Source organism: Callithrix jacchus, chromosome 17 (assembly GCF_049354715.1).
Source record: "Callithrix jacchus isolate 240 chromosome 17, calJac240_pri, whole genome shotgun sequence".
Lineage (NCBI taxonomy): Eukaryota > Metazoa > Chordata > Mammalia > Primates > Cebidae > Callithrix > Callithrix jacchus.
In genome coordinates, this window is record NC_133518.1 from 71,410,749 (window position 1) to 71,431,273 (window position 20,525).

At 38.7% G+C, this 20,525-nt stretch overlaps 1 protein-coding gene across 11 annotated transcripts in view; it reads left to right on the plus strand.

The window, feature by feature from the left end:
* The window catches only part of FBXL2 (F-box and leucine rich repeat protein 2), a 171,963-nt gene that overhangs the window by 51,089 nt on the left and 100,349 nt on the right, over positions 1 to 20,525 (plus strand). For all 11 annotated transcript variants that reach the window (XR_013528728.1, XR_004735957.3, XR_013528727.1 and 8 more), the window contains one exon: positions 7,829 to 7,890. Coding sequence is in view for 5 of the 11 variants with exons in the window: in XM_035278308.3 (XP_035134199.1) it covers positions 7,829 to 7,890 (62 nt within the window). In the remaining 6 variants the exon portion in view is untranslated. The remainder of the gene's footprint in view (positions 1 to 7,828; positions 7,891 to 20,525) is intronic.

Here is a 20,525-nt window from a genome sequence, read left to right on the forward strand (position 1 = left end):
GCCTCATGGAGAAAAAAAAACTATCATTTGGAATCCTGGCTGGCTCAGTTTTTTTCTTAATAACGGAGGAGAGGGGTGGTGGTAGGAGAAGGTGGATGGTGTCTCTCCTCGACTTTGGCAAAGCGGCTCCCAAGTGTGTGGCATTATTGCTGGCAGGAGAAGAACATCACCCACAAATCCCAGTGCTATGTAATGTCTTCTTTATTTTGTGTACGTTTCTTTTTTGAATTCTGAATTGCTTTTTAAGTGACAAATTAATGGAGCTGGCAAGTGTTTCAGAAAGCGAATTTTACAAAGATATGTGTTTTAAATATTGCAGTCATTTACTGTTTTATGTTATATGTGAGAAAAGTCCTAACAATTGTAGCAAGAAGGAAGAATACCCAGGAATTAAATTTTCAGTTCTCTGAAGTCTCATATTCCTCCTGTCATCCATTTTTCTTTATTTTTACTTATTCCACTTCTTGCGTTCTGACCCACAGCCCACCCTCATTCACTATTGTGAATTTTCAAGTTTTACTTTAAAATAAAGGCATTACTGTACTTTCATATTACTGGTTGCTCTGCTGAACTTGTAATGCTTTGCTTTTTGTATATCTTTAAGCATTAAGAATTTAACTGATAGGAGCTTAATTGATTGAGTGGTAAGGTGCCCAGGCTTCCATGGAAGTGGGAAATGGTTGGCATAGGAGGGAGAGGGATGTCATCCCCAAAACTGTATTTTTTTCTTTTTTTGAGATGGCATCTCACTCTGTCAGCAGGCTGGAGTGCAGTAACGTGATCTTGGCTCACTGCAGCCTCCACCTCCCAGGTTCATGCAATTCTCCTGCCTCAACCTCCCAAGTAGCTGGGACTGCAGGCACGCACCACCATGCCCAGCTAATTTTTGTATTTTTAGTAGAGATGGGGTTTCACCATGTTGGCCAGGATGGTCTCAATCTCCTGACCTCATGATCTGCCTGCTTTGGCCTCCCAAAGTGCTGGGATTACAGGCGTGAGCCACCACTCCCGGCCCCTAAAGTCTAAATCACATTATACTTCCTTAAAGGCTTGAATCTGAACATAAAACTTTAGCCATTGATATAAGTGACTTTGCACATTAATTTTGGAACTATTTCTCAATGAAAATGTTTTCAATGAAGTCATTTATTTCTATGATAATGACAGCTAACATTTATTGTGTACATATGTACATAGTTATTACTATAGAGGCAGTAGAAATTTTTCTAAGGGTCTTAAATGATCCAGCAACCTTGTAATGAAGATACCTTTACCCTGTTTTAGAGATGAGGAAATTGAAGTACAGAGAAGTAAAGTAACTTGCCTAGGTCTCCGCACTGATAAATTGAGCCACATTCAAAACCTGGCAGTTTCTTTGAGAACCTGCTTGTAGACTGTACTGTAACGTAGAGTGTATCTTTATATGTTTCCTCATATACATGTTAGGAAATTAGTTCTCTTTCTTATTTGCACTTTAAGGTTTTTGAGCACTTAGGAATGATGGCGTTTTTTTGTTCTGGCACTGGGTTAGATACTACAGAACAGGGCAGACATGCCTAGCCTTCTCTCCCCTCTCTCCTTCCCTTCTTTCACAAAGTTGAAATGGGAAGGAATTAATAAAGACATGAATTAGATCGACATTCTTACTCACAGCTGTTTTAGCACTGAGTTTCTCCTGTCACTTCAGTTCAGTTAAGGAATTGGCATCCGCTTTTTGTGTGAATCACAAAGACAAGTGTTTTACATAAAGCCTTTTGGATATGAGGGATGTAACAGTGTTTTTAAAAAATATATTCTCTGAGAGTTTCCTAATTTTTAGATTTTAGTTTTGTGTTCTACAGTTGTCACAAAAAGACTTCAAGGCTGGGCTCAGTGCCTCACGCCTGTAATCCCAGCACTTTGGGAGTCTGAAGCGGGAGGATCACTTGAGTCCCAGAGTTCAAGACCAGCCTGGGCAACATGGTGAGACCCCCCAGGTCTACAAAAAATTTGAAAAATTAACCAGGCATGGTGGTGCATGCCTATGGTCCTAGCTATTTGGGAGGCTGAGGTGGAAGGATCCCTTGAGTCCAGGAGGTCAAGGCTGTGCTGAGTTGTGTCAACACCACTGCACTCCAGCCTGGGCAACAGAGCGAGGCCCTGTATCCAAAATAAAGGAAAAAAAGGCATCTAATAATTGTTTAAATTTTAATTCATGTGGAACAAAATCTGTTGGAATATATATTACTTGTCAAGTTTTTGTTATTGTTTAGTACTTTAGCTTGTAAAGCAGATTTTTTTTTGGAAATTAACATTTTGTTGTATAATTTTTCATTTTAATTCGTTTCATTTGGACTTTCCTATTTTGACATTTCTCTTTCTGTATTTGTGGTCAAGACTTATCAGAGGTATTGGGAAGGAGAAGATGGCGGGAAACACCACAAAAATATTTCATTGTAGTTTTTCCACAGTAAAGTGATTTCTTTTAACTCAAGGTTTACAGACAGTTTTGGTCTTTCTGTCATTATATGATATTGTTAAGAGAATTTATATGATGAGATCTATGTTAATGGATCGAGAAAAATAGAGGTTTCTCTATATATTAATTGTCCTTCTTGTGACAATATTGATCTCCCTTTTGTCTGCACTTCTATGGGATAGGAAATAATTTTTAGTGGTTATAACAACAGCTTGCTTTTATAGAGCCCATTCCCTGTATCCAGTTCTGGGCTGATCACATGTTTCTTAATTCTTCCAACAACCCTAAGAGATTGATGTTTGTGTGTTTATTTATCTATTTATGCATCTATTTATTTTGGAGACAGGGTCTTGTTCTGTAACCCAGGCTGGAGTGCAATGGCTCAGCTCACTGTAGCTTCAAACTCTTGGGCTCAAGCAATCCTCCCGCCTCATCCTCCCAAAGTGCTAGAATTACAGGTGTGAGCCACTGCGCCCAGCCCGAGTTTGACATTATCATTCCCATTTAATAGGCCTTAACTGGGTAGGCAGTTTGCCCAAGGTCACATAGTTAGTGAGCGGCAGAGCCAGGATTTGAACTCAACCAGTCCATTTCCAAAGCCTTGGCTTTTAACCATTACATTATGGCTTCTTGCCAAATTAAAGATTGTGCCCAGTGCCTGGCACAAATGTGCTAATTACACCAAGATTAAGAGTCTTAATGTCTTAGCTGAGTCAGCAGGCTCTTTTAAATTTTATGACAAACTGTTGTTATGTTGTCTAATGACATCCTAAAGGATTTACTGGGTTTTTTGTTTCCAGTTCAGACGTCCAAAGCTCAGATATGGACAGCCGTGGGTTGGCTACACTTTTACTGCTGTTTTTCCTACCTCACTTTGAATCTCACTGCTACCCTGTATAGTGTCTACATCAGCCACTGCCTCTTCCAGCACTAGGGTGGCCATGAGAGAGACAGGGATGGACAGAGAAGTCTAAGGAAACAGAACAGGGCATTTGCTGGGAAGTTTTTAATGGAGTCAGAATCAAGGTTCAAACCCAGATTTCCCAGTTCTCAGTGCTGCCTCTACAAGTGTGTCTTTCAATTGGTATTTTTGTTCTTTGGGGTTTTGTGCAATAAATATTTACTGTGTGCTACTGTGTGCTCGTGTCTGTCCTAGTCACTGACTATCCAGCAGCGCATGAACCGAGAATGGCCCCCTTCTCATGAAACTTATATTCTAGTGTCAGGGAGACAGATAATACACAGTAAGGTGGTAAAAAGTACTTTGGAGAAAAACAAAGCTGGGTAGGAGAGAAATAATTCTAGGGCAGGGTTGGAGAGTGAATGAGGGAAGGGAAGTGTTGCTTTGAATGCAGAATAGAAGGAAAGGCCTCTCTAATAAGGTGACATTTGAGCGGAGGGTATGCCACGAGAATGCCTGAAGAAAGACTGTATCAGGAGAGGGCACTAGTCAAAGGTGCTGAGGCGAGAACATGCCTGGTGTGTTGGATGAACAGCAAGAAAACCAATGGGGCTGGAGTACAGTAACATAGGGGAGCGTGGCAGGAAGGAAGATCAAAGTCATGTAGGAATTGTAACCTGTGCAAAGGATTTTGACTTTTCCCTTGATGGAAGGGGAAGGGATTGGTGGGGTTCAAGTAGAGGAGTGGCATATGTGACCAACCACTCTGGAGTAAAATGAGGGGAGAAGGGACAAAGCAGGGTGACTGTGGCGTTGTTGGAGTAATCCATAGAATTAGCTAATGGAGCGGCTATGGAATATAAATGATGTTGAGGATTTCAGCCTGAGCAAGAGGAAGAGCTGCCATTTGCTGAGATGAAGACCATGAAAAGGAGCAAGCTTGGGGTAGGGATGACTAAAGCAGGAATTGGATTTTATTGCCTCTTGGGGTGTTAGAGTTGGAAGAGACTTTCAGTTTATCTAGTACAATTGTTTCCTTTTACAAGCTAGAAACACTAAATGCTAAGAGGTTAAATGACTTTCCCAGAGTGAAGCCGGCCTATCCTACCTGTTGTGCAGCGTAAAGACCCCTGGAGTTGTAGTCACTAGATGTAAGTTCAACTTGTAGTTTTTCTGTTTCTCTGCTCTGAACCTTGGTCAAGTCATTTATTTTCTCCAAGTCTGTTTTTCTTCTATCAAAAAGGATAAGAAAGATTTCCATTTCCTGTTAGGATGTTGAAAGTTTTAACTGTTGACATTATTGCTCCCACTGTGGTAATGAGAAAAGTCGGAGAAGGTACAAAATCATGATTAAAAAATGTCTCAGAGAGTTGACGTAAAAAAATCTAAACAAACAAAAATCTGGAAAGTAATGAACCCTTTTCAGGAGAAAAAAAAAGAGGGAGAGATACATAGATACTTCACCTATCGTGGAACAGCAAGAGGAAGAATTTGCAATAGACAGTTAAGGAGAAGTCAACTGTTATTGACTGCATGTAGGGTGGAGTGACACCTTGGAATCCTGAGGAGCTCCAGCTACAGTGCAGGATTACACCTGCCTGCCAACTTTTCCCATGGCCCTTCAGTTAGTACATTGGAATAGGAGTTCGGATGCTGGGGCAAGGGAAAGAGAGCTACCCACCTCATTAGGATCCTTCTTAGCTCTCTTTCCCTTTATATATAATAATAATATAATTATAAAATAATTACATAATATAACAAATAATGTTATTTCTTCTTTAAATAGTGCATATTTTTGAATGTGTGTATTAAATATATTTTAAAAGGTCCATTATATTTATCCATCTGTTTATCCTTCCTGAGGTAATTCATTCTTTCAAATCTGAACTTCCTTTTTTATGACTTCACTTCAACTTAAAGAACTTCTTTTAACATTGCTTGTAATATAGGTCTGGTGTAGACAAATTGTTTTTGCTTCTGACAAAAATATCTGTATTTTGAATGTCAAATTCCAGGTTAGCAGATTTGCTTAAAAAAAAAAAAGCAGCACTTTAAAAAAGTTATTTGAGGCCAGGCACAGCAGCTCACACCTGTAATCCCAATACTCTGGGAGATGAGGCAGGAGGATCACTTAGCTCAGGAGTTTGAGACTAACCTGGGCAACACAGCAAGACATTGTCTCTACAGAAAATTTAAAAAACTAGTTGGGTATGGTGGCATGTGCCTGTAGTCCAAGCTATTCAGGAGGCTAAGGTGGGAGAATTTTTTGAGCCCAGAACATTAAGGTTATAGTGAGCTATGTTCACACCACTGCATTCCAGCCTGAGTGATAGAGTGAGATCCTGTCTCAAAAAAAAAAAAAAATTATTTCATTGTCCTCTGACCTGCATTGTTTCTGATGCGGTGTCAGTTATTCATATTACTGTTCATCTTTATGTATTTTTTTCTTTTCTACCTCCTTTTAAGATTTCCTTTATAAAAATCTTTGATTTTTGGAAAGTTGACTCTGATGTACCTGAATTTAGACTTCTGTCCCTGTTCTTCCTCCTCTCCTTGAACTCTAGTTACGTGTATGTGAGACAATTTCGTATTGTCTCACAGATCTCGAATGCTGATTTTTACTGATCTGTCCCTAAGTTTACTGGAGCTCTCATATGCTACTGGTGGGAATGTAAAATGGTACAGCCACTTTGGAGAACAATTTGGCAGTTCCTCAGAGGTTAAAAAGAGTTATCATGTGACTGAACAACTCCATTTGTAAGTCAATGAAGAGAAATGAAATATAGGTCTCTATAAAAACTTGTCCATAAATGTTCATAGCAGCATTATTCTTAACAGCCAAATAGTGGAAATAATTTTAAAATATCCTTTAGCCGAAGGGATAAAAAAAAAAAAATGTGGCCTTCCAAGATGTGAAATACTAGTCAGCAATAAAAAGGAATTAAGTACTAATACATGTTACAACAGGAATGAGCCTCTGCCTCCCAGGTTCAAGCTGTTCTCCCATCTCACGCTCCTGAGTAGGTGAGACTACAGGCATGTGCCACCACACCAAGCTAATTTTTGTATTTTTAATAGAGACAGGGTTTTATCATGTTGGCCAGGCTGGTCTCAAACGCCCAACCTCAAGTTATCCGCCTGCCTCTGCCTCCCCACGTGCTTGGATTATAGGGGTGAGCTGCTACGCCCAGCCAGGTCTTTTACTTTGATGAAGTCCAGTTTATACATTTTTTTAAATCCTTGTTTCAGTGTCATAGCTAAGAAACCATTGCATAATCCAAAGCCACCAAGATTTATGCTGTTTTCTTCCAAGGGTTATAATTTTGGCTTTTATATTTATTTAAGTCTCTTAGCCATTTTGAATTAATTTTTTATATGAAGTGAGATGGGGGGTCAAATTCATTGTTTTGCTTATATATATCCAGTTGTTCTGGTACCATTTCTTGAAAAGATGATTCTTTCACCATTTAAATTAATGCTCATAAATTTAAGAGTTCATTTATGGATTCTCTTTATTTTAGCCAATTTAATAATTTTATTTTTGATTCTCTATTCTGTTCCATTGATCTGTATGTCTACTCTATGCCAGTAAACACATTGTTTTAATTACTGAAGCTTTGTAGTAAATTTTGAAATCAGGAAGTTTGAGTCCTTCAACTTTTGTTTCTCTTTTTCAAGATTATTTTATTCTGGGTCCCTTGCATTTTCATATGAATTTTTTGATCAGTCTTTCAATTTCTGTAAAAGAGGCAGCTGGAATTTTGAGAAAGATTGCATTAATCTATGAATTACTTTAGGAAGTGCTGCCAACATAACACTAATAAGTCTTTCGATTCATGAACATGAAAGTCTTTTTATTTAAGCCTTCTTTAATTTTTCTCAACAATGTATTGTATAAGCTTTCAATACGGAAGTCTTATTCTTCCTTTGTTAAGTTTATTCCTAAGTATTTTTTCATTTTTGTGCTGTTGTAAATAGGATTGTTTTCTGAAATATGTTTTCAGGATGTTCATTGCTACTACATGGAAATTCAGTTTATTTTTGTATAACTATATTGTACATTTGTATGTTTCCTGTAGCTTGCTGAACTCCTTGATTAGTTCTAATTGATTTTTGTGCATTTTTAGAATTTTCTGTATGCAAGATCATGTCATCTGCAAATAGAGGTTGTTTTACTTGTTTCTTTCCAATCTGCACGTCTTTTTTATCTTTTGTCTAATTGCTTTGGCTAGAACCTTCAATACAACATAGTATCAAATGGCTACGTATTGCTATTTTTATGCAAGAGTGATAGGTATAAAATACTTTCTATTACTAATATTAGAATGTGGTGGCCTCATGAAATTAGTAACACCCTGTTTGTAGGACGGTGACTGGGGCTGTTCTGATCTAGTAGTATAAAAACAAATAACTTTTTTCCACATTGATTGAAAACATTTTCACAATTTCCTCTTTTTTTTTCTTTCCAGGTTTTCTCAAACAATGATGAAGGCCTTATTAACAAAAAGTTACCCAAAGAACTTCTCTTAAGGTAAGTGGAGATAGATTCTGGATGAAGAGTTTCGATTTGATTTAGTCATCAAGTTCCGAGACTATCTTCTTTCTCACTGTGAGTCCACAGCAGAGAAAAACAGACAGAATTAGCCTAACTGACTTTTTGTTTTTGTTTTATAGAATGCTGTTCAGCTTGTTGTTAAATTTTACTTGGTCTAATCCAGAATGTACTAAGTATGTACATAGCATTGGTCTGGATTCTTTTTGTAATGTGGTAAGTATTGTAATAATCCTCAGTAGGTGCCGTTGTTTCGGTTTCAGTAGATAATCGTGATGAAGTCAGTAATTTGAGGAGAGATTATTGCAAGGTTGTGAGCTCCTGAAGCCATAAAGTTTTTGATGTTTTCTGGCAGAAGAGTTTAAAAATAAATGGAAAAGATAAGCACAGTTATGATATATTCTTAGCACTTAAAATGCTGTCAACCCCAAGTATCGATATGTTCTTATTCGTTTTATGAGAAGTATAAGTGACAATACTATAAAATAGGCTTTTTGTCTTTTATTTCTGTCTTCACTGAATATACAGTAAGTGTTATTTTGGTGGTGGTTTTAACCAAGTAAAGCTATCAAACCAACATTTGTTAGCTTCAGTGTTCTTTAGTATTGTGCAATAATCAAAAGAAATCTTATTTTAACGACGGGAGTGGTAGCTCATGTCTGTAATCCCAGTACTTTGGGAGGTTGAGGTGGGTCTTGAATTCCTTGAGGCCAGGAATTCAAGACTAGCCTGGCCAATATGGTGAAACCCCATCTCTACTAAAAATACAAAACAATTAGCCAGGCATGGTGCACTCCTGTAATCCCAGCTACTTGGGAGGCTGAGGCAGGAGAATCATATGAAGTTAGGAGGCGGAAGTTGCAGTGAGCCTCGACTGTGCCACTGCACTCAAGCCAGGATGACAAAGTGAGACTGTCTAAAAAGAAATTTTTTTAAATTTTTGTTTTAGATGTTATATTTTAATTCTTTACAAGGAATTAATAAGTGTATCTATGGTGATCCTCAGAGTCATTTCCCTAACTCTGTTTCTCTTATCACTGGTACTCCATCAAACAGCAACAGAACCCAGCTTTTATGATCAAATGACTGTGGGAAACACTGGGTTAACAAAACCTACAGGACTTCACAGGGCCTTAATAGGCTAATGTGTATGGTAATGATACACATTGGGTAGTTGTGGCATTTCACACTTACTGACCATGGAGTCCTTTTAATATTCCATAGAAAATTTTAGGGGAAATGCTGATGTGCAATAAGAGATTGACCAGATGAGTCCATTCCCTGGCTGTACTAAATCTCATTTTCACATTTGGGGAATGAGTATGAGTCTTGTTTAAATATTGGGAATAATTATTTCCATCTCTTCCCAAGTTCACCACAGAGCCCCTTTGTAGATGCCTCAGATTACTCACCTTTGCCATCATCAGGTTATTAGACATTTTTCCCTGAGTTAGAAATGGGGTAAGGACTTAGCTTCTTTGTGTTAGTGATCACATTTCAGGGACTTCAGAGGGTGTTTCATCAGTCATCGGGTGTTGTTTGACACTATTGTCATGAGCTTCTCAGTGGATAAAAAAATAAGACTGAGGTGGGATTGTATAAAAAAAATCAATTATGTTTTATTCCAATAAAACAAATATTTTTTTGGATAAGAGAGAGTTCTTTGGCATTTTTGACAAGTTTAAAGTAAACGTTCTTGCTTTACATGTATGTTTACCATGTCAACCCAAAAGGCTTTGCACAAGCACGGTAAGTTGTTAGAAGCAATACGACTGTGTCAGGATGGGCAAGTTGTCACTATACAACTGCACGGATGCCATCCACGTAGACTGCAGTGTAGATGGTGTCTCCTACGATTATGCAGTGCTTCCAGCCTTCGTCTGAACATCTCCCTAGAACGGGCATCACGCTGTAATCTAAATATGGTATTCTTATCCTGGGGAATCATAAGCAGCTTCAAGCAGGCCCATGTTGATCACTAAACACTAGGGTGTGATTAAACTCCACCCTTCTCATGCATACTGCTGCTGTGACTCAGGGCTACTAACTGGTTTTTTCCTCTGGTAGGGTTGACTTTTATACTGTACTCAGCCATGAACAGTTTCTGTCTGTTGATACCAAAAAAAAAAAAAAAAAGGAATTATATCACTTTCTGTAATAATGTGATTTCTAAACTGCATCTTCGAAACTTCAGTTCTTTTAAAGATCCGTGATGGACTCAGCTGTTAGAAATTCTGGGGGTCATCTTCACTACTTACAGCTTTTGAATCATGCCATAGGCTCATACATAGATCATTTTTCAGAAAGAATTGCCATTTGAGAGCAAATGTTAATGTCTCTTCGTAGACTTACATTCCCACTTGTGTTCTTATTTCGGAGTCTGCAAGGGGAGTTTAAAGAATTGCCACTACAGGTCTTCTCCAACTCATGAGTCTCAAAATTAACCCTGGCCAACCATGTATTTTAATTTCAGAATTTTTTGCTGGCTTTTAAATCATTTCTGTCATTTTACTTTCAGACTTTCCATTCTCTGTGTTGCTTTCCCTTTTCCTAGCTACCCTTTCTAAGAAAAAATTGAAGAAGGGTTTGAACCAGGTTACCTAAGCATCCGTCTTCATCATTAGTTAATTCCACAACACTGGGTGTAATGCAAGGTGATTCTTGTTTCTCTGGTTGGCTGTTGCTCATTCATTTTTACTTTTGTATTATATTCTGTGTGAATGTACCAACATTTTATTTTTTCCCCCCTTTACTGAGTACCTTGTTTCCAGTGTTTGTCAGTAAGAGCAGTGCTGCTGTGGACATCCTGACATATGTCTCCTGGTGAACAAGTACACAATTTTCTCTGAAAGTCGAATATATGAGGGTTATAGGCTATACAAATATTTAACTTTATAAAGAAATAATCATTTTCCCAAAAGGTCTTGCCACTTTATATTCATACAAAGAGTGGATAAGAGATTCAGTGCCTGACTGAATGTTGGTGACATCTTAGTTTTTGCCGGAGAACTGTAGAATGGCATCTTACTGTGCTTTTGTTTTGAATTTCCCTGGATTCTAGTAATGTTGAGCATCTGTTCATATGTTTATTAGTCACATGTGTTTCCTCTTCAGTGAAACACATGTTTTTGTTTTTCGCCTATTGGGTTATCAGCTTACCGATTTGTAGTTCTTTATATTCTTGGTACAGTCTTTGTACTGATATTAACGTTCGGCCGACAAGTAAGTACTTTCTCCTATCTTCTAACTTCTTTTTTTTTTTCCACATTCTAAGGCCTCTCTTAATGAATAAATGCCTTTTGTGAAGTCAAATGTATCAATATTTTCTTTTATGCTTAGTGTTTTTTTGTGCTTTCTTAAGGAACTTCCTCCTTACCCTGAAGACAGAGATATTCGCGTATATTTTCTTCTGAAAGCTTAAAAATTGTGTTTTTGATATTTCAGTTTTTAATCGCTCTGGTACATATTTTTATATGTAAGATAGGAATCCGTTTTTGTTTTCTTTTGCATATGCATTATCACATTTTCCAGGTTGGTTTGTTGAACGATCCTTCCATTTCTGCAGAGAAATGCCCTTATCACCTGTGTCATATATGCAGAAGTCTGTTTCAGTACCACGTACTTGGTAAGGCATCTGTATTTTTGAGTGACCAGGGCCACAGATTTATTTCTCACACTGTCTTTATTTGATTTTTGAATTAATGCCTCAAATAATTGAGGTGAGCAGTATTCACATGTTTTTCTGTTCTCTGGAAGTGTCTATGTGTCTTGGTTTAATTGTTCCTTGAAAGTCTGTTAGAACCATAAAATTACGTGAGGCTAGAATTTTCTTGGTGAGAAATTAATTACTACTTTAATTTGTTAGATATGAATAGCATTTTTCAAGCTTTTTTCTGTTTTTTCTTGAGTCACTTTTACTAGTTTTCTTTTTCTAGGAATGCGTCCACTTTGAGTTTTAAATTTTGTCTTGGTAGCTGTCTTTTTCTTTTCTTTGCGAACTCTGCTGCGTCTGTTGTAATGTACCTACTTTCTTCCTTAATATCATTAGTTTATGCTCAAGTGTTCCCTCCTTTCTTGATTAGTCTCACTAGAAGTTTACCTATTTCATTAGTCTTTTCAAAAAACTAGATTTGGGCTTTATTCTTTTCTATTTTTTTCTTCAATTCTATTTTAATAGCTTCCATTAATAGCTCCGTAAAAATTTTTTTTCTTTGAGTTTTATTCTGTTTTCTTTGCTACCTTCATAAGTTGGACATTTAATTGCTAATTATTTTTTGAGCCTTAGACACTTAAAGCTCTACTTTTGTTGCATTCTACAAATTTTGAACTGTAGCGTTTTTCTTATTCAGTTTCAAATATTTATCATGTACCATTTTTGCTGCTTCTACCCATCCATTGTTTTAAAAAAAACGTAATTTTTTTTCTTTTTGTTTTTATTATTATTTTTTATCTCCAATGGAACCTTGAAGCAAAAAAAAAAAACTTTATTGTAAAATACAATATGTAGTCAGAGAACTACACAAAAACAAATATATAAGACAAATATCCTTGTAGACACCACCTAAGTCAATAAATAAACTTTGCCAGTAATGAAAGTAGCACCTCTCTGCCCATTCAAATCACAACTGCTTTTTTCCTCTTTGGAAGGAACCACTATCTTGACTTATAGCTATCACTATGTTTCATTTCTTTGTAGATTGATCGCCGATATTTGCATCCTTTCACGTTAAAGTTTAGTCTTGCCCATTTAAAAAAATTGTAAATCTTGTATGTCTTAATTAATCTTCAGGTCCTCTCTCTGTGTCTTTCTCTTCCATACATTTTGTCTGTTACGGAACTTGGATTATTTGGCCTGTAGAAGTTCCCACAGTCTGGATGCTTACTGTGTCCTTGTGGTGCAATTTCAAGTTTCCTGCCTCATTTGTATTTCTTGGAAGGTTGACAGTTGGATCCAGAGACTTTATCAGATTGATTCTACCCCTTTGGCTTCTGTGGTGCTGTATTTGTTCATCAGGAGTCATACAATGTCTGGTTTTATCTTTTCTGAGATGCTAGTGTCAACGCGTATTGTCTACATCAGTACTGGGGCTGCAAAGTGGTGATACTCTCATTCTTTTCATTCTTTTTATTCCCACTTACTGGAGTACATTTATAAAGAGGCACTTCAGTTATATTTGAGTGCCCAGTGTTATGTTATATTTTATATAGGAAAGGCATGGAAAATACTTGGTTCTGTCTTTTTATTTACCAGTTTTAGAAATAATGAGATTATTAGAAATAATGAGAAACTATGTAAATATTTTGTTTCTCATAAAGTGATGATGAGAAGCATAAAGGCATGATGAGAAACAAAATATTTACATAGTTTCAAATAGTCTTTCCACAAGAGAAATATTAATTACAAAAGGAAAAATGGTAACTATAATAGTCCAGTCTGGCAGACACCATCTTAAGCAAATGATCGAAGTTAGCACCACCAATAACAGTACAGATAGACATCATATGCCTCCTTATGCGATGTTCTAAGAGCACAATATCGTATCTGTGGCATTCCTGACAAAAACTTATATAACCGGAATCTAATTATGAGGAAGCATTAGATATACACACAAGGACATTCTACAAAGTAATTGGCCTATTTGCTTTTAAAAATATTGAAGTTATGACAGATAAATGCTGAGAAAATGTTCCAGATTAGTGGGTACTGAAGAGAAGCCATGACAGCCCAATGCAGTATATGATCCTGAATTGGATCCTGGGTCACATTTTTTTTTCTTTTGCATTAAGGACCATTAATGGGACAGTTGGCAGATTTTTAATAAGATCCATAGATTAGATAATATTAGTATATCACTGTTAATTTCCTTATTTTAATAATTTTTTTCTCTTTTTTTAATTGCATTTTAGGTTTTGGGGTACATGTGAAGAACATGCAAGATAGTTGCATAGGTACACATGTGATAGTGTGATTTGCTGCCTTCCTCCCCTTCACCTATATTTGGCATTTCTCCCCATGCAATCTCTCCCCAACTCCCCACCCCGCACTGTCCCTCCCCTATTCCCAACAGACCCCAGTGTGTAGTGCTCTCCTCCTTGTGTCCATGTGTTCTCATTGTTCAACACCTGCCTATGAGTGAGAACATGTGGTATTTCATTTTCTGTTCTTCTGTCAGTTTGCTGAGAATGATGTTCTCCAGGTTCATCCATGTCCCTACAAAAATGTGAACTCATCATTTTTGATGGCTGCATAATATTCCATGGTGTATATGTGCCACAGTTTCCCTGTCCAGTCTATCATTGATGGGCATTTGGGTTGGTTCCAGGTCTTTGCAATTGTAAACAGTGCTGCAGTGAACATTCGTGTGCATGTGTCCTTATAGTAGAACGATTTATAGTCCTTTGGATATATACCCAGTAATGGGATTGCTGGGTCAAATGGAATTTCTATTTCTAGGTCTTTGAGGAATCGCCACACTGTCTTCCACAATGGTTGAACTAATTTACACTCCCTCCAGCAGTGTAAAAGTGTTTCTATTTCTCCACATCCTCTCCAGCATCTGTTGTCTCCAGATTTTTTAATGATCTCCATTCTAACTGGCGTGAGGTGATATCTCAATGTAGTTTTGATTTGCATTTCTCTAATGACCAGTGATGAGCATTTTTTCATATGTTTGTTGGCCTCATGTATGTCTTCTTTTGTAAAGTGTCTGTTCATATCCTTTGCCCACTTTTGAATGGGCTTGTTCGTTTTTTTCTTGTAAATCTGTTTTAGTCCTTTGTAAATTCTGGGTATCAGCTCTTTGTCAGATAGGTACATTGCAAAAATTTTTTCCCATTCTGTTGGTTGCCGTTTCACTCTAATGACTGTTTCTTTTGCCGTGCAGAAGTTATGGAGTTTGATTAGGTCCCATTTGTCCATTTTGGCTTTTGTTGCCAATGCTTTTGGTGTTTTGGTCATGAAGTCCTTACCTACTCCTATGTCCTGAACGGTTTTGCCTAGATTTTCTTCTAGGGTTTTTATGGTGTTAGGTCTTATGTTTAAGTCTTTAATCCATCTGGAGTTAATTTTAGTCTAAGGTGTCAGGAAGGGGTCCAGTTTCCACTTTCTGCACACTGCTAGCCAGTTTTCCCAACACCATTTATTAAACAGGGAATCCTTTCCCCATTGCTTGTTTTTCTCAGGTTTATCAAAGATTGTATGGTTGTAGATATGTTGTGTTGCCTCCAAGGCCTCTGTTTTGTTCCATTGGTCTACATCTCTGTTTTGGTACCAGTACCGTACTATTTGGATTACTGTAGCCGTGCAGTATAGTTTGAAGTCTGGTAGTGTAATGCCTCCCGCTGTGTTCTTTTTACTTAGAATTGCCTTGGCTATGTGGGCTCTGTTTTGGTTCCATATGAAGTTTAAGGTGGTTTTTTCCAGTTCTGTGAAGAAGGTCATTGGTAGCTTGATGGGGATAGCGCTGAATCTGTAAATTACTTTGGGCAGTATGGCCATTTTCACAATATTGATGCTTCCTAACCATGAACATGGAATGTTTCTCCATCTGTTTGTGTCCTCTCTTATTTCCTTGAGCAGTGGTTTGTAGTTCTCCTTGAAGAAGTCCTTTACGTTCCTTGTTAGTTGTATTCCTAGGTATTTTATTCTCTCTGTAGCAGTTGTGAATGGCAGTTCGTTCTTGATTTGGCTCTCTTTATTTATTTATTTTTTTGATACGAAGTTTTGCTCCTGTTACCCAGGCTGGAATGCAATGGTGCTATCTTAGCTCACTGCAACCTCCACCTCCTGGGTTCAGGCAATTCTCCTGCCTCAGCCTCCTGAGTAGCTGGGATTACAGGCACATGCCACCATGCCCAGCTAATTTTTTGTATTTTTTTGCTAGAGACGGGGTTTCGCTATGTTGACCAGGATGGTCTCGATCTCTTGACCTCGTGATCCACCCGCCTCGGCCTCCCAAAGTGCTGGGATTACAGGCTTGAGCCACTGCACCCGGCCCTTATTTGGCTCTTTTTAAGTCTGTTATTGGTATATAGGAATGCTTGTGATTTTTGCAAATTGATTTTGTATCCTGAGACTTTGCTGAAGTTGCTTATCAGTTACAGGAGTTTATGGGATGAGTCGATGGGGTCTTCTAGATATACTATCATGTCATCTGCAAATAGAGACAATTTGGCTTCCTCCTTTCCTATTTGTATACCCTTTATTTCTTTTTCTTGCCTGATTGATCTGGCTAGAACTTCCAGTACTATATTGAATAGGAGTGGTGAGAGAGGGCATCCTTGTCTAGCTTCCAGTTTTTGCCCATTCAGTATGACATTGGCTGTTGGTTTGTCATAAATAGCTTTTATTATTTTGAGATACATTCTGTCAATAGTAAGTTTATGGAGGGTTTTTAGCATAAAGGCTGTTGAATTTTGTCGAAGGCCTTCTCTGCATCAATTGAGATAATCATGTGGTTTTTGTTTTTGGTTCTGTTTATATGGTGAATTACGTTTATAAACTTGCGTATATTGAACCAGCCTTGCATCCCCGGAATGGATCCTACTTGATCATGGTGGATAAGCTTTTTGATTTGCTGTTGCAATTGGTTTGACAGTATTTTATTGAAGATTTTTGCATCTATGTTCATCATGGATATTGGCCTGAAGTTTTCTTTTCTTGTTGAGTCTCTGCTGGGTTTTGGCATCAGGATAATGTTGGTCTCCTAAAATGATTTGGGAAGGATTCCCTCTTTTTGGATTCTTTGGAATAGTTTCAAGAGGAATGGTAACAGTTCCTCTTTGTATGTCTGGTAGAGTTCGGCTGTGAACCCATCTGGACCTGGACTTTTTTTGTGTGGTAGGCTCTTAATTGTTGCCTCAACTTCAGATCTTGTTATTGGTCTATTCATGGTTTCGACTTCTTCCTGGTTTAGGCTTGGGAGGACTCAAGTGTCCAGGAATTTATCCATTTCTTCCAGGTTTACTAGTTTATGTGCATAGAGTTGTTTGTAATATTCTGATGATGGTTTGAATTTCTGTGGGATCTGTGGTGATTTCCCCTTTATTGTTTTTTATTGCATCTATTTGGTTTTTCTCTCTTTTCTTTTTTATTAATCTGGCTAGTGGTGAGTCTATTTTGTTGATCTTTTCAAAAAACCAGCTCCTGGATTTATTGATTTTTTTGAAGGGTTTTTCGTGTCTCTATCTCCTTCAGCTCTGCTCTGATCTTAGTTATTTCTTGTCTTCTGCTAGGTTTTGAGTTTTTTTGATCTTGCTCCTCAAGCTCTTTCAATTTTGACAATAGGGTGTCAATTTTGGATCTCTCCACTCTTCTCATGTGGGCACTTATTGCTATGTATTTTCCTCTGGAGACTGCTTTAAATGTGTCCCAGAGATTCTGGTATGTTGTGTCTTCATTCTTGTTAGTTTCGAAGAACTTCTTTATTTCTGCCTTCATTTCATTGTTTATCCAGTCAACATTCAAGAGCCAGTTGTTCAGTTTCCATGAAGCTGTGCGGTTCTGAGTTAGTTTCTGAATTCTGAGTTCTAACTTGATTGCACTGTGGTCTGAGAGACTGTTTGCTATGATTTCCATTCTTTTGCATTTGCTGAGGAGTGATTTACTTCCAATTATGTGGTCAATTTTCGAGTAAGTGTGATGTGGTGCTGAGAAGAATGTATATTCTGTGGATTTGGGGTGGAGAGTTCTGTAAATGTCTATCAGGTTTGCTTGTTCCAGGTCTGAGTTCAAGTCCTGGATATCCTTGTTAATTTTCTGTCTGGTTGATCTGTCTAATATTGACAGTGGAGTGTTGAAGTCTCCCACTATTATTGTGTGGGAGTCTAAGTCTCTTTGTAAGTCATTAAGAACTTGCCTTATGTATCTGGGTGCTCCTGTATTTGGTCTGTATATATTTAGGATCATTAGCTCTTGTATCGATCCTTTTACCATTATGTAATGGCCTTCTTTGTCTCTTTTGATTTTTGTTGCTTTAAAGTCTATTTTATCAGAGATGAGAATTGCAACTCCTGCTTTTTTTTTTTTTTTTTTGCTCTTCGTTTGCTTAGTAAATCTTCCTCCATCCCTTTATTTTGAGCCTTTGTGTATCCTTGCATGTGAGATGGGTTTCCTGAATACAGCACACTGATGGGTTTTGGCTTTTTATCCAATTTGCCAGTCTGTGTCTTTTGATTGGTGCAGTTAGACCATTTACATTTAGGGTTAATATTGTTATGTGTGAATTTGTTACTGCCATTTTGATGCTAGCTGGCTGTTTTGCCTGTTAGTTGATGCATATTCTTCATTTTGTTGATGCTCTTTACCATTTGGTATGTTTTTGGAGTGGCTGGTACTGGTTGTTCTTTTCTATGTGTAGTGCCTCTTTCAGAGCTCTTGTAAAGCAGGCCTGTTGGTGACAAAATCTCTAAGTACTTGCTTGTTCCCAAAGGATTTTATTTTTCCTTCACTTATGAAGCTTAGTTTGGCTGGATATGAAATTCTGGGTTGAAAGTTCTTTTCTTTAAGGATGTCAAATATTGGCCCCCACTCTCTTCTGGCTTGTAGGGTTTCTGTGGAGAGATCTGCTGTGAGTATGATGGGCTTCCCTTTGTGGGTAACCCGACCTTTCTCTCTGGCTGCCCTTAGCATTTTCTCCTTCATTTCAACCCTGGTGAATCTGACTGTTATGTGCCTTGGGGTTGCTCTTCTTGAGGAATATCTTTGTGGTGTTCTCTGTATTTCCTGGACTTGAATATTGGCCTGCCTTGCTAGGTTGGGGAAGTTTTCCTGGATAATATCCTGAAGAGTATTTTCCAGCTTGGATTCATTCTCTTCGTCACATTCAGGTATACCTATCAAACGTAGATTAGGTCTCTTCACATAGTCTCACATTTCTTGGAGACTTTGTTCATTCCTTTTTGCGCTTTTTTCTCTAATCTTGCCTTCTTGTATTTCATTGAGTCACTCTTCAATCTCTGATATCCTTTCTTCTGCTTGGTCAATTCGGCTGTTGAAACTTGTGCATGCTTTGTGAAGCTCTCGTGTTGTGTTTTTCAGCTCCACTAATTCACTCATATTCCTCTTTAAGTTGTCCATTCTTGTTATCATTTCATCAAATCTTTTTTCAAGGTTCTTAGTTTCTTTGCATTGAGTTAGAACATGTTCTTTTAGCTCACAGAAGTTTCTCATTACCCACCTTCTGAAGTGTGATTCTGTCATTTCATCACACTCATTCTCCATCCAGCTTTGTTCCCTTGCTGGTGAGGAGTTGTGTTCCCTTGTAGGAGGTATGGTGTTCTGGTTTCTGGTGTTTTCCTCCTTTTCGCGCTGGTTTCTTCCCATCTTTGTGGATGTATGCACCTGTCGTCTGTGTAGTTGCTGATTTTCAGATTGGGTCTCTGAGTGGATGTCCAGATTGTTGATGATGAAGTTATTTCTGTTTCTTAGTTTTCCTTCTAACAGTCTGGCCCCTTTGCTGTAGGACTGCTGAGGTCCACTCCAGGCCCTCCTTGCCTGGGGATCACCTGCAGCAGCTGCAGAACAGTAAGGGTTGCTACCAGTTTTTTCTTCTGCTATCTTTGTCCCAGAATGATGCCTGCCAAATGTCAGTCTGATCACTCCTTTGTGAGGTGACTCTTTGGATATACAGGGGTCAGGGAGCTGCTTGAGGAGACAGTCTAGTCTTTATAGGAGCTTAAGTGCTGAGCTGTAAACTCCGTTGTTCATTCAGAGCTGCTAGGCAGGTACGTTTAAGTCTGCAGCAGCGGAATTCATAAACCCCCTTTTCTTCCCCAGGTGCTGTCCCGGGGAGTTAGGGCTTTATTTATGAGTATCCATTGTGCTGCTGCCTTTTTTTTTTTCAGGGCTGCTCTGTCCGGCAAGGAGGCAGCCTAGTCACTGTCTGGTTGCAGTGGCTTTGCTGAGCTGCTGTGGGCTCTGCCCTGCTGCCCTATGAACTTCCCTGCAGTCCTGTTTATATGGGTGTGGTTAGAACTGCCTCAGCAATGGTGGCCCGCCTCTGTAATGGCGGACTCTCTCGGTTATGGTGGGTTGCCTCGGCAACAGCGGGTGCCTCCGCAACGGCAGGCTGCCTCAGCAATGGCAAACTACTTCCGTAGGGGTGGAGTGCCTCGGTAATGGTGGACGCCCCTCCCCCACAGAGCTGGACCACCCTGGGTTCAGCTGGGCCAGCCATGAAACTCTCAACCCCGAGTGTTTCTAATTGCTGGGGTTTTTTGTTTTGTTTTTGTGGGTGTGGGACCCGCCAAGCCTGATCACCTGGCTCCCTGCCTCAGAACGTTTTTGTTTTTTTTTTTTTTTTAAGTTGAATAGTTGACTCTCTACCAGGTGTTCCAGTCACCTGCTGAAAGGGCACTGGAATCTGTGTGATTTCCTGTGCAGCAACCCACTGCACCAGCTGAAGCAACGGTGCTGCCTGGGAATCTCCTGGCCTGGCTCTCTGTTTCAGTCCCGTTTAATCAGATGAATGAGCTAATCTGCCTTCCCAGAGCTCCAATTGCCAGCTTAAAAGGGCAATCAGACCAGTATATTTTCTATGGAGAGCCGCCGTGCCAGGGCACCAGCAAAAGAGCCACACCAGCCGAAACAGCCGCACTGGCCAAAACAGCTGCGC